This window comes from Salvia hispanica, chromosome 1 (assembly GCF_023119035.1).
Source record: "Salvia hispanica cultivar TCC Black 2014 chromosome 1, UniMelb_Shisp_WGS_1.0, whole genome shotgun sequence".
Lineage (NCBI taxonomy): Eukaryota > Viridiplantae > Streptophyta > Magnoliopsida > Lamiales > Lamiaceae > Salvia > Salvia hispanica.
In genome coordinates this window covers 43415867-43430103 of record NC_062965.1, presented here as the reverse complement: position 1 = coordinate 43430103, position 14237 = coordinate 43415867, and the positions used below count along the sequence as shown (strand labels likewise).

The 14237-nt window shown below is 36.1% G+C and overlaps 2 protein-coding genes across 5 annotated transcripts; one reads left to right on the top strand and one right to left on the bottom strand.

The window, feature by feature from the left end:
• Positions 1 to 347: 347 nt before the first annotated feature.
• Positions 348 to 2251, bottom strand: LOC125216653 (11S globulin seed storage protein 2-like). Its single transcript, XM_048118442.1, has 3 exons — positions 1908 to 2251; positions 1559 to 1821; positions 348 to 1255 (listed from the first exon to the last, which is right to left on the bottom strand). Exons 1-3 carry the CDS (start codon positions 2224 to 2226, stop codon positions 452 to 454), a joined length of 1386 nt encoding a protein of 461 aa, XP_047974399.1. The 5' UTR covers positions 2227 to 2251; the 3' UTR covers positions 348 to 451.
• Positions 2252 to 5350: 3099 nt separating this feature from the next.
• LOC125200602 (ethylene receptor-like) lies at positions 5351 to 10162 on the top strand. 4 transcript variants are annotated; one of them, XM_048098268.1, is made up of 8 exons: positions 5351 to 5495; positions 6110 to 7056; positions 7598 to 7966; positions 8071 to 8337; positions 8431 to 8558; positions 8659 to 8856; positions 9500 to 9755; positions 9829 to 10162. In XM_048098268.1, exons 2-8 carry the CDS (start codon positions 6154 to 6156, stop codon positions 9901 to 9903), a joined length of 2196 nt encoding a protein of 731 aa, XP_047954225.1. In that variant the 5' UTR covers positions 5351 to 5495; positions 6110 to 6153; the 3' UTR covers positions 9904 to 10162. The 4 variants fall into 4 exon arrangements, with proteins under 4 accessions (XP_047954225.1, XP_047954226.1, XP_047954224.1 ...); XM_048098269.1 differs by having other exon boundaries at positions 8497 to 8558; positions 9500 to 10162; XM_048098267.1 differs by having other exon boundaries at positions 9500 to 10162.
• The last annotated feature ends 4075 nt before the right edge of the window (positions 10163 to 14237 follow it).

Sequence of the window (14237 nt, the reverse complement as noted above, 5' to 3'; positions counted from 1 at the left end):
CCTATCATTAGTATACCTACATGCCAATATCGAAAATGTATATGTATTCTTCCAATATCAAAATTGTACTTGAATCCAAGACTTTCCTAAGACTTCAAATTGAAGTGTATTCTTCCAATATAAAAATTGTACTTGCATCCAAGATTTACCTAAGACTTCAAATTGAAGGCAATGAAAAAGTCGTCGATAAGAATATGGTTATTGATCTAAATGTTGATTTAAATATTCTCAGTTAATGTTCTCTATACATTGGGCGTCAAATTAAACTCTACATTAGATTTGAAAATTCCCATTTGATTCATTATTTTGTTACTAGTTGCTAATTTTTAATCTAGTTAAAGCAAATGTAAGACTAAGATAAGAAAATTTTATTGAAGTGAGCCGTAGAACATTATTACATCCGGTCCTGAAAAACTAGGGTTTTTCTTCTTCCACGAATAAAACAAAGCATCTAAAAGTGCTTGCCGGAGCGGTGAGCAGGAGAGAGCAAGAAGGTCTGGCTGCCGCGGTTAGTCTTGATGGACTGAGCCTCAGCGGGCGACATCTGGTAGGCGTTGGTGAGCACCTGCAGCGGCATTCCCCTCAGCGCGGAGGTGTATCCGGCCATGTCGTTGCGCATGGGGTACCCGCTGGTCTTGAACGCTACCCACTCGAATCCCATGTTCCCGGCCTGGGCTGTGTTCGTGTAGAATTGTGGCACCACAAACATGTCTCCCTGGCTCACCCTGTCGTTCATCATCGTCTGTCCGCTGTGGTCCACGATCTCAACCTTGGCCTCCCCCTTTGTCACGTACACGACCGTGTGCCCGTCCTTGGCCCAGTGGGGGCTCAGCATTGAGTTCGGGAAGAGAGTGCCTTTCTCGGCGCTCATGTCAATGAAGCTGAGGATGGGGAGCCTGTGCATGTCGACGACTTTGAGTTTACCGGCTTCCCTTGAGTAGATGTCGGCGTCTCTTTGGTTTTCGACGTTGGTGCGGATCTTCATCGTGCAGAAGGTCTCCTCGAATCCGTTGTCGTTGTGGGGGGATTCTCTGCGGCGGAAGGATGTGTCTTCGTCGGGGTGGATGTACTTCATGCTCTCCCGAGCCATCACGCTTAGCCCTCTCTCCTCCTCTGTTGACTGCATCCGCCTGATAAGGTCGGGGGAGACGTTGAACGCCTCTGCCATCAGCTCTGCGTCGAATGATTGGAATATGTTGTGGAACGTCTCCTCTCCCTTGCTTCCTTGTGGGGCTGACCCCGCCAAGTAGAACGACTGCCATATTTTATACAATCATGTTAGAGAAATCAAACTTGAACTGAAAAACATACTCCCTCTATCTCATTAAATATTAAACGTTTGCTTTTCAGCGCGAATTTTATATAGTGCAGTTTTATGAGTTAACGATGAGAGGAGAAAAGTAGAGGTTTACTTTTCAGCGCAAATTTTATGTAGTGCAGTTTTATGAGTTAATGATGAGAGGAGAAAAGTAGAGATTGTGATATTTTCATTTTAGAAAACATTTCCGTTTTAATAGGACAGATAAAGAGAGAATTTTTTTTAAAATTAATTAATTACTCTGAATTTCTCGTCGAGCTGGTTGCTTTGGTGGTTGAGATCGTTGACGGAGATGGCGATCAAGTCTTCACTCCCATCGTTGTGGCACCAGTGGACTGCACCGGGTGGGAGGGCGATGACGTCTCCACGGCGGATGCGGTGCACCTTCTGGTGCAAGTCTCTCTTTTGGCCTTGTTGCTCGCTTTCCGATGAGAACTGTTCGCCACCGTGGGATTGGTACGTCTCGGCGCAGCCAGGGAAGATGACGCCGATGTATCCCTCACCTGCATTGCATAAATTAGTGTTACAAAAATAAATATTACAGTATCACACATCGTGTAAAAAGAGAGCTGAAACTACTTTATGGTACCCTGCTCGATGTAAATGAGGCGGGGGTTAGGGTGGTAGTTGGGCAGGGAGAGGGCGTTGGGGCGGAGAGTGTTCCTCATGGGGGCAACGCCGGCGCATTGGAACTGAGACTCCATCTCGTCCCACATCTCGGTGAGGCCGCCCTCGGACTGGATCTGGTTGCGGGGCTGCACGGCGGAGATGCGCTGGATGCGGCATTGCTGGGGACGGGTGAGCTGAATGCGCTGCCCTCTCATCTTTTCCAGCGGCACATATCGATTTCCGAATGCGGTGGAAACAAGGAGGGAGAGGGAGAGAGCGAGGAGAAACTTGGACGCCATTGTTAGTTGGGAGAGAGAGATGAGTTTTGGGGAGGAATGTGGGTTGGAATTTATAAGGGCGTCTGGATTTTGCATGTTTGCAGTTGGAGACACATTGCTAGTTGAATTTTTGTGACGTGGTGAATTGCATGTTTTTCTTTTCGAATGCATTTGCATGCTGGCTAACACTTGGCCATTTCCATTTCTTTCAAGTAGAGTACAAGATGCATAAGCCACTTAATTGAATTAGTAGTAGTATTTGTTTTTTGTGCTGCTTAATTTGGATTTCACGTTGCATTAATAATGAATAAGCTTGTGTTCATTTCAAAATGAAGATACAAATTCCATTTTCACAACAACGTTGTTTAATTCAAGAATTGATGTGATTGTTTTATGATTGTCTGTGCTTCCATGATTTAATTTATAGTAGCACTCCAACATTTAATCTAATTCAACGGAGTAGTAATTATTTTTTTACTTTAAGATTTGATACTTCAACATTTTGTTTTATATATTTGTGGAATGTCTTTTGATTTTCTATTTCAAATTCAAAGTTTTTCTCTTCATTCCACTCTAGTGTTTTTACACCCAACAACTACTAAGAAACTTATTGACATAAAAAGTAGACACTGTGTGAACCATAGTACTTCCAGTTTTTAATATGAGATCAAGTATTTTGATTAAAAAACAGAAGTAATTTTTATCACAAGAATGGCTATCAAGAAAATTTACATATACACTAGCTAGTACTCTCTATTCTGCCTTAATAGTGACGTTTCATTTTCTGCACTTGTTTTGACCCGACTAGACCGAAGATTTAAAGTTCTGCACTTGCTCTTCCCTGTGAAGTGCTTCTACCAAATTTTTATCATCTAACATCAGGCACATGAGGTCTCCAAGCTGCTGGCCTCTTCTCTTCATCTTGTGCAGGAAGTTCAATGTCCTATGTCAATTTTCATAAGATCTGCTTCAGCTTTAGTTGATTGGACAGTAGCTATTTTTAATTGGACACTCCTCAACCTTAGCCTCATCAACTCTCAGATCATCTTGAACATTCACTAACCCCATCTTTCTTATGTTGATTGTCAAATTTCTCCAACTTCTTAAGCTGATGCTCTTTCAAATATTTGTTTCTGGCTGCATCACAGCCATTCCACCGGCCTAGCTTCCGTGCCTCATTCAATTCCAGCTGCTTTCTCCGGTCCACTGCACATCCACAAACACATGGTTTAAAACTTTAATCGAATACCCAACAAACGCATCAGAAGCAAGACAATATGAGAAACGAAAAAGATCGAACACAAGGTTTACGTGGATCAAGATGGATGTTTGTATTGATTTCTCTCTTTTACAAAGTGTATTGTTCTCCCTAAGTTGAGCTCTCAAACTAATCACAAGATGAGATTCTCTCCAACTCACACAAACAAACAAACTGCTCAAGAATCTTTATACAATTCAAGAATATAACCGCTTGACAACTCAAAAGGTGGTTATAACCGCTATTTCCAACGGTCATTTCTTGGAATAGCTTTGGAAAGGAATTAATATTTCACCCTCCAACGTTCATCTATACAAACCTTCGGCTTCATATTTCTATTAAATAATTTTATTTTAATTTCAACAGAATCATTTTATTAGTGTAATTAAAAGTTTTAAATTAAACAGAATTCAAATTTCATTAGTCAATAACTTGTGAATTCAGGTACTAAGGCCTCTTGAAAGATAGTATTATTTTGAAGGATATGTCAAAAGGAGGGGAGTAGAGTATACTGCGAGAACAGAATTTTGAATTTATAGCACACCCTTTAAAATGGCTCGAGAAAGGAAAATATGAACAATATGCATCAATTTATCAATTTAGCTTTTATTCATGGGACAATTGTAATGGACGTGGACCACTAATAAGAGATTAATTATCAATTCTAACGGCATTTATTATTAAATTAGTCTATAAAATTTTAATTATTATTTTTCAAAGATAATGGAGGGTACGTAACTATGATTTTCGATGGAAAATAATAAAAACAGAAAATTTCAAAATAGAAAAAACAATACTCCCTCCTTCGTTTAAAAATATAAACTTTGAAAAAAAAATATAAATTTTATTGCACAATTGATAAAATAAGATATATATAGATAGGAAAAATAGTATTACAATATTACTATTAGTGAAGAATGAAATCTTTTTATTAGAAAGAAAATTATTTTCTAAAATAAAAAGTTCGTAAGGGACGAATTCAAATGAAAATAATTCATATTTTTAAAGATTGCAGGGATAGTTTAATAGTTTCATAAAAATTTGATTAGTTATGAAAAGTTATAACCTAATTCTACAAAGTCAGTAATCATATTAGGCCGCATGGTATAAAATGTAAAAGCAAATTTTACAATTTTTGATATACTTATTTCTCTTATTATTCCTTATCCAAAAGACTTCTCATCTTTATGATTTGATTTATCAATTTCAAACTTTTGCAAGTGAGTAAGAAAAGAGACACATTTTTATACAAAGTTTCAATTCATAGGCTACATATCTCCGTGATGTAGTGGAGCATGTAAAGATAGTTTATATCTATTGTGATGAGTAATTGACTAACCGACGAACAGAAACATAAAGAAACACATATTTACGTGGTTCACTAATGTTGTGTTGGCTATGTTCACGGGCAAGAATGGAAAACATATTGCATAATAATTCGATTACAGATTACACAGTTTTGTGCTCTATTTAAATAGACACACAAGATGGGCTAGGCCTAACATGTGGAATAGGATCCAAAATAGTAACATAGCATTTGGCTAGTGGCAACAACCATGATATTCGCAACACACAATTTGATCACGTCAGTGAAACGATGAGGATTAGAATCAGAACACAATAATAACACTCTTTATTACGTCTAACATCACAAGTTTTATTTTCTGAATTGGCACCGTGTATATTGAGAATGAAATTGAGAATGAAAGATTATCATTAATTTAATCTTGGATAAGAAGTGGTGTTGCTAGTATTTATGTGCTGCGGTGCAATAGGATTGGATGATGTAATGAGTAGAAAAGTTATTATTTATCTTAATTTTCTAATAAATTGTGGGACATATATAGAAATAAAAAAATTGGCGCAAAACTCGACTGGATACAGCCCCCTTTCTAAATACAGAAAGTCATCTTCATCTCTCCCTCTCTTCCCATCTTCTGCCTCCTCCAACTCCGGACTTCGTCTTCGCAACGCCTCCGCGCTCGGTTCTTCTGCAACATCTCAACTCCAACTTGCAAAAACGCCTGCTTATGTGAGCTCTGATTTCTGATCTAACTTCCATCTTTCTCTCCGAACTCAATTCAATTCTCACTACACGCATCAATTTCAGATCATTTTGCTTCTCATTTCGTAATTCAGTTCACGCTACAACCTCAAACATTTATCTTCTATTGCTTCTGCTTTCTGAACATTACAAGCTCTGCTTTGAATCACAGTATTGCTTATGATTTGCGATTTCAATTCACAGTGCACGCTCAAATCTAAATTCTAGTATTACTTTTTGTTTCAATATCTTCTATGCTGTATTGTTGTGAAAAATAAAAAAGATATTCACGTTGAGGGTTTAGTATTCTTCCGTATGTGCTATATTGATATGAATTGGATTATTAAAAAATGTTGCTGTAGCTTTTCAACAGTTAGGCAAAATCTTTTGATAATTTACTGAAAATATAGTTCATACTAGTAAAAAAAGTGTATTTGAAAATATAAACCCTTACCCCTAAAAGAAGTAGTGAATTCTATCAGTTTTAAATAGATCACCGAATCAAACTTCAACTTTCCAGGTAGCAGTCTTTTCCTAGTATAACGCTGATTGCAGACTTTATCTTGCTTATATCCATTTGTGCTTTCCTTGTGTTGCTTCAGTTGCATTGAGAGAGGTGTAATAAGGTTTCAGTGGCTACTGCAAAATGGAGTATTGTAACTGCTTTGAGTCACCATGGCCTGCTGATGAATTGCTAATGAAGTATCAGTATATATCGGATTTCTTCATAGCATTGGCGTATTTCTCAATCCCTTTGGAGATAATATATTTTGTCAAGAAATCTGCTGTATTTCCTTATAGATGGGTTCTCGTGCAGTTTGGTGCTTTTATTGTTCTTTGTGGAGCAACACACCTGATAAATTTGTGGACATTTACTATGCATACGAGGACTGTGGCAGTTGTGATGACTACAGCCAAAGTTTTAACAGCTGTTGTGTCTTGTGCAACAGCACTTTTGCTAGTACATATCATCCCTGATCTATTAAGTGTCAAAACAAGGGAACTATTTTTGAAAAATAAGGCTGCAGAACTAGACAGAGAAATGGGCTTGATCCGTACACAGGAAGAAACTGGTAGGCATGTAAGGATGCTAACTCATGAAATCAGAAGCACTCTTGATAGGCATACCATACTGAAGACTACTCTTGTTGAGCTTGGAAGAACATTGGGTTTGGAAGAGTGTGCATTATGGATGCCAACACGGACTGGGCTAGAGCTCAATCTTTCCTACACTCTCCGCCACCAAAACCCGGTTGGTTTGACCGTGCCCATACAACTACCTGTAATCAATCAAGTATTCAAAACTAGTCGTGCTGTAAAAATCTCTCCAATCTCCCCTGTTGCCCGGCTTCGACCTGCTGGACAATACATGCCAGGAGAGGTGGTTGCTGTGCGCGTCCCTCTCTTGCATCTGTCCAATTTTCAGATCCATGATTGGCCTGAACTGTCAACTAAAAGATATGCTTTGATGGTTTTAATGCTCCCTTCAGACAGTGCTAGGCAGTGGCATGGGCATGAATTGGAGCTTGTTGAGGTGGTAGCAGATCAGGTTCGATTATGCCTAGTCTCTTCCTTTTCACATGTTGATTGTTGACATTGTAACTATATCTGTTAAAAGTATATATTGTGCATATGCCTCTTGATTAGGAATTATGCAAAGCTAATCATAGTGAATGCAGGTAGGGCACTTGCTATTTAATGTTTTCATATTCAGGGTTTAAAACACTCTTCTAGTAGCCGGTCATTTGGATATTATATGTAGTTCTCATTTTCTTGTTAAGGATGATAATGGTTATAATATCTCTAGTGTCCTAAATAGGTTAACTTGCGGGTCCAGTTATATTTATAGTGTCTAGAGCGCATATATAATCTTAGTTAAAGTCACCAGAACATTGATGAAGGATATTCTTGGTATAAATCAGTCATGCCTACATGGTTAAGCAGATAGCAAAGGTGCAATGGCTTGGTGCCCAAAATCTTTCATCACTTCTTGACTTAGGTTTTATACTTGTTAGTGCCTATCAATTCAGAAGTTCAGCTTGAGATAATTTATGAATGATTCACTATGTTTTGACTTCTCCATGTATCAGGTCGCTGTTGCTCTCTCCCATGCTGCAATTTTAGAAGAATCAATGAGGGCAAGAGATCTTCTTATGGAACAGAATGTTGCCCTAGATCTGGCAAGACGAGAAGCAGAGACGGCTGTGCGTGCTCGTAATGATTTCTTGGCTGTCATGAATCATGAGATGGGAACTCCTATTCATGCAACAATTGCTTTGTCTTCCTTACTACAAGAAACTGAGCTGTCGACTGAGCAACGTCTAATGGTTGAAACAATCCTGAAGAGTAGTAACCTGTTGGCTACCCTTATTAACGACGTATTGGATCTTTCGAGGCTTGAAGATGGTAGCCTTCAACTTGAGATAGAAACTTTCAATCTTCATTCACTTTTCAGGGAGGTTGGAGCACTCATCTCTTTGTTTTTATTTCTAGATGGTGAAGAAATCATAATTCTTTTTCATGCTTATTCTAGGCTTGCTGAGGTATCTACTTCTTGTTGTAGGTACTTAATTTGATAAAACCTATTGCAGCTGTGAAGAAGTTATATGTTATGTTGAATTTGTCCCCTGATTTGATTGAACATGCTGTGGGTGATGAAAAAAGACTGATGCAAGTTCTACTGAATGTTGTTGGAAATGCTATTAAGTTTACAAAAGAGGGAGGCATCTCGGTATTAGCTTCTGTTGCAAAGCCCGACTCTCTAAGAGATCCTCGAGCCCCTGATTTTTTTCCTACACATAGTGATAATCACTTCTATTTGCGTGTAGAGGTTTGTTTCCAATTGCCAATGGAAGTAAATTCTTGAGAAATTACTTGTGTTGATTCTTATGAGTTTCTAGTAACTTCTTGCCCTAATTTTTAGGTAAAAGATACTGGCTCAGGAATTAACCCACAAGAGATTCCTAAGCTATTCATGAAATTTGTGCAGAGCCAACCACTTGCCGTGAAAAATTCTGGTGGTAGTGGCCTTGGCCTAGCAATTTGTAAGAGGTAGGATCTTATTTATTTTCAATCCAGTCCATGGAACTTTGTCACATTCTCTGCCTTTGCATTTAATTTTCTCCTTCAAATATGGTTTTTATGCGATCAGATTTGTCAATCTCATGGAGGGGCACATTTGGATTGAGAGTGAAGGTCTTGGCAGGGGTTCTACTGTGATCTTCATTGTTAAACTTGGAATTCCCGCTCGCTTAAATGAGTCCAAGCTTCCATTTTTGCACAAAGGCCCTGGAAATCAAGTAAAGTTGATTTTTTCTGGGCTTAAAGTTGTTGTGATGGATGATAACAGGTTAGTAATGCGTACACCCTTTAAATACTTGTCCTTTTGCTTATCATTGTTTTTTGTTCTTGCGTCGGTTTTGTCTCTTTTGCTAACTTTTATTTCTTGCCAGTTGCCACTAAAACTCATTCGGTTGATTTGGTTTTAGGATGTTGTTATGATCATAATTGGTACTTGACTCGAGATAGTTCTTCCTCTTAAGATAATTTTAACCCGTTATTACTTATTTAGTTTGGTTAAAGTTCATGCTGATTTTCAATCTTCTGAGAAAGACGTGATATTGGAGCAGAAACATGGTCTTATATTCGCTGGTTTACATACGCCTGAAGACGCTGCCAAGTGAAATATTTCACTAGAGAATATCTGATGAGAATATGATGCACTTCTCTAATTATAACGAGGGCTAATTCTAAGTTGTGACCAAATCCTAATAAGCTGAATCTTAAATTGACTAAAACTTCTTCAAGCCATGGCCTCTATATCTAATCCATATCTGACTCCACAACACTTCACTAAGTGAAAAAACTAATAATGCAAGTAACATCAATATCACCATTTTTGTCTAAACATCAGCATTTCTAACTTTACAAGTATTTAATTGCAATGTTCCTCTCCATGTTATTGACTTTAACGTTGTACATTGAATAAACAGTGTTGGTCGTACGGTAACCAAGGGCCTCCTTGTGCACCTAGGATGTGATGTGTTGGCTGTTTCATCCGGAGATGAGTGTGTTAGAGCTGTAAGTTACGAACACAAGGCTGTTTTCCTTGACGTGAGCATGGCAGCTGTTGATAGTTTTGAAGTTGCTGTACGGATCAGGGAGAAGTTCTCTAAACGTTCAGATAGACCTTTTATCGTTGCACTAACTGGAAATACTGACAGAATGATAAAAGAGAACTGTCGAAAGGTAGGCATGGATGGAGTCATACTGAAGCCTGTGTTGGTAGATAAAATGAGAAGTGTTCTGTCTGATCTCTTAGAACACGGATATCTTGTCGAATCTCAATAACGTTGGGAGTGGAAGTGCTAAGCTACCAAGTTCTTGCGCCTCTTGATGGATGGTTGCAGTGTCCGAATGGGGGTGCCGGTGATTGATATATGACAAGAATGATGATCACGGCGGAGTTGTGAAGATGACTTGTTCTGACTTCTGAGGTAATCTTAAGTTGCCTGCTTATAGATGATGAGCTTAATTTATTTTTCTTCTAACTTAGTTTCAACTGTAAAGTTATGTGCATTTTTATTGATATGTAGGACAGTCCATCTGTGATAAATTAATTAAAATAATAAAAAGTTATGAGTCTGATTTTTCAAGTTGAATGGCTTCTGTAATTGCAGAGTCATATAATTGATGATAAAATTAGTCATAATGTTATAATTAGAATATTGAAAATTATGAGTTTCTTATGTTATGTAAATATTATGTCAATTAAATAAAGATAAACTCATTTTATAGTTGTTAAGCCAATGATCAAGAGATCTAAATTAATAGTAATACATTTTCGATCTAGTGACCATTATTAGTCTTAACAAAATTTCTAGATATATCATAAATTTGGCTAATTTTCTGGTACATATTAATGTATAAATTTTTGGTACTATCATCTTTGCATACTATCATGTATAGAGAAATGATACTCCCTACGTTTTTTAAAATTAGAAACATTTGAAATGATATGGGTTTTAATACACAATTTGGTAAGTAAGAGAGAGGGGGAGAAAAATTGGTAAAGTAAGACAGAACAAGAGAAAAAATGAAATTAATGTTAGTGGATTATGAGGCTCACTTTATCAGTGGTATAGTTGGTAAATGAATTAATGTATAGGGTGTGTAAAGATTTCCTAAAATAGAAAGTTTGACAATTGATATTTTTAAAAAACGGACTAAAATGAAAAGAGTTGCAATTTAAAAAAAACGGAGGGAGTATGTTACATAGCTTACGTGATCACCTTATATAAGCATCATGCTCGTTTGATGCAAGTTTAATCATGTTTGTTTTGTTTTATATAATTAATTTGATTATAATACATGAAAAAGTGTTATTAACATTTTAAATTTTACAAAATTCATAAAAAGGTAGCTTGATTTGTCATTTTTTCTATAACTTCAAATAAATGGATAAATAACGAAAACAAACAAATCAAGTTTTAATTTTATGAATTTTGTAAAATTTAAAATATCAATAATATTTTTTAAATATATTAGATCAAAGCTAAATATATAAACTGAAACGAAATAAAAAATGATAAATGTGCATGCACAACTATATGATTGTGGTCATGTAAAGTGCTCACATAAAGTACTACTATGTCGCTTACCATTTTTCATAAATTTATAATTACATCAAAACATTAAGTATTAAAAAATAACCAGTCATATTTTTTGAATAAAAAAACCGATATACTACTCAATGCTAAGAATTATAATTAAAATTCATTGAACATAAAGTAATTATGTCACTATACCATCCTATATACTCTCTCCGTCTCCAAAGAGTATGAACTTTCGGATCGACGTGGGTTTTAATGTATTATTGGTAAAGTAAGAGAGAGAGAGATTGTGAAAGTTTTTTTAAGTTTTGTTAGTGGAGAATGAATCCCACCTTGTTAGACAGAAGAGAGTTTCCAAAATTGAAATGTTCATATTCTTTGGAGACAGACGAAAAAAAAAAATAGTGCATACTTTTTCAGAAACAGAGGGAGCAATATATAAAAGGTTATATAAACACAATATAATACTCCACCTTATAATAAGAGATTTTTATAGATAAACGTTACAATTATTGCAAAAGATAAATGTTTTATACCTCTATCAAGTTCAATGTGAAATATATATTTGTAAAACTTAGAATGGTTTCTCAGCAATAGGAAATTGGCCAAATGATTTATTCCGTTCATACAAGTAGAGACTGAATTTCCAATCTCATGCTTAATTAAGAACAATGTCAAACCACTATATCAACTATATTACATTTTTGATTCCACATTTTAGTTATTCCAAATTGTAATTATTCTCTTTAAACTATTTGGCAAACCACTATGGATCATAAATACATTTTATATGATATGGACATGAAAGATATTCTTGTAATGTATGCTGTGACAGTAACAAGGACTTTTGAAATTAATACTTGTCAAAATCTGACATTTACTAAGCACAACTATGTGTCATCATGTGTATTGGCAAAGTGGATTTCCAATTCTCATATACTATTTCCTTCTTAATTAATAATATCATTTCCTAAAAGATATATTTGGATGTGTTTAAAACGTGAATTCAGAACTCATTCCATCATTATCGTGAACTCATCATGTATTTTCTCTTTTGTATTTACATTTGTTAATATAAAGTTGGAGGGAGACAGACAGCGATGGTTATCGGTAGCACTACTACTATTACTTTATAATTATATATTTCAAATTAAATGATTACTTGAAAGTTGAAATCTACATAGTAATAAAGGAATTGCAATTATTATTATTATTATTATTATTATTATTATTATTATTATTATTATTATTATTATTATTATTATTATTATTTATGTCAAAAGGCTTAAAACTTACAAAGAAGGTGAGTAGGAGTACAAGAGAACACATCAACAATATTTTGCAATTAAAAAAAATCATATATAAACACTTTGTACTCGACAAGAATTTAATAGAGATTAAAGATGAGAACAAGAATTAATCTGAAACGTAAATTCTGAAACAAAAAAAAAAGAGAAGAAATTAACACTCAAACATCAACAAATTATTAAAGCGAAAATAATTCTTTTAAATGAAAATAAGCAATAAGCGTGATTAATCGGTATTAAAGAAAATCATGATGATAATGAGAGCTTATGTCGAAGAGAAATTATAATAGGTTTGATTAATTAATATAGGATCCGTCAGTAAATTCCATTTAACAAGTCATCGCAAAATCGGTCTGATCATATTTCTGTAGTGGCTAATATATATAAAGGGTTTATTTTCTAAGCAAGCAAAATATAACGGTGCTATATGTATGTTAAACTATTTTTTTTTTTCTAATAATAACTTTTCAAGTTTACTACGGTGATGCAGATTTAAGGGCATCCTTAACTCCATCCCGAATTTGGGCCGCAAGTTCCCTCCACGTCATCATTTCCCAAAATTTGGGGTTTCAGGACATAACTCCATTAATCCCTGAAAGGAGACCGAGTATGGTCGGTAAACACGCTGCGCGCACAGAAAGAATATAACAGGTTCCCTTGGTCCAGCAAATCCACTAGATCACGCGGTCTAGGAACTTGTTGGTCGTCGGACACACAGAGCACTGTTTCAAAAACCATCAACCACTTTACTAAACCTAGCATAGGGAAGTAGGGATCGATCCCACAGAGATGGATGCGTAATAATCATGTTCAAGGATTTGGACTTATTTTTGGGGTTGGCTGCTGCCACACATTTTTCTTGGGTTGAGGAAAATAAACTTAACTTGGGAATTTAAACTGCTACGCTAACAGCTAGACCTAGGCGAAACAGCAAAAGCATGCACGAAAATTAACCGAACAATCACTAGATCTAAGAAACTACTCTAATTACCTAGACCTGAGAAACAAACTGACTGTGGGGACCATGACTGAAAAAGCGAGTACGGACGAAAAGCTGGCAAAACGACTAACTCTGGTACTAACTAACAGCAACATCCTCTTCTTCAACCAATTTGTGTAAAAACTGGAAGAAAAACAACATGAACGAAATCGGAACAGAGCAAACTGAATCTAAACCATTTTAAAGAGTAATAACAAAGAACTAAACAGATCTACAGATGCTAGACGAAGCAAAACAGAAAGCAAGCGGAAAACTCAAAATCCATGCACAACTCAATCTCCTCACTTCGGATCCAACCTCAGACGCTAAATCCACTCCGGATCCAAGCATCCGACACAAACTCCAACCAAAAGAAACATTTCATAACTTCAGATTTAAACAACAACCTCCAATCAATCAACAAACCACAGATCTATCACCAAATTCCCATATCAAGTACCACAGCAGCAAAAACAGAGATCGACATATAACTTGTCAAAATAAACTCTCAACAGCAGGATCTACGTAAATCAATTTGAAAAAATCATAGATAAACGCAAACTAACAGAAGTGAATAGATAATCAGTAGCATCAACAACCGCATCGACTCCCAAAAGTGAAGTTCGACCGTAAAAATGCAAAACAAACTGAAAATTAATGAGAGTTCCTCCTTTTCCTGGGTCAGGCTATTATTGTTCCTGCCCTTTAGACAACTCCCCCTGGACTTCGTCCAGCTTATTCCTCCTTATATATATATTATTTTTATTTTCCCTTCCCTTTTTTCCATTTTTTTTCTCTGGACTTTGTCCAGCTTATTCCTCCATTTCCCCCT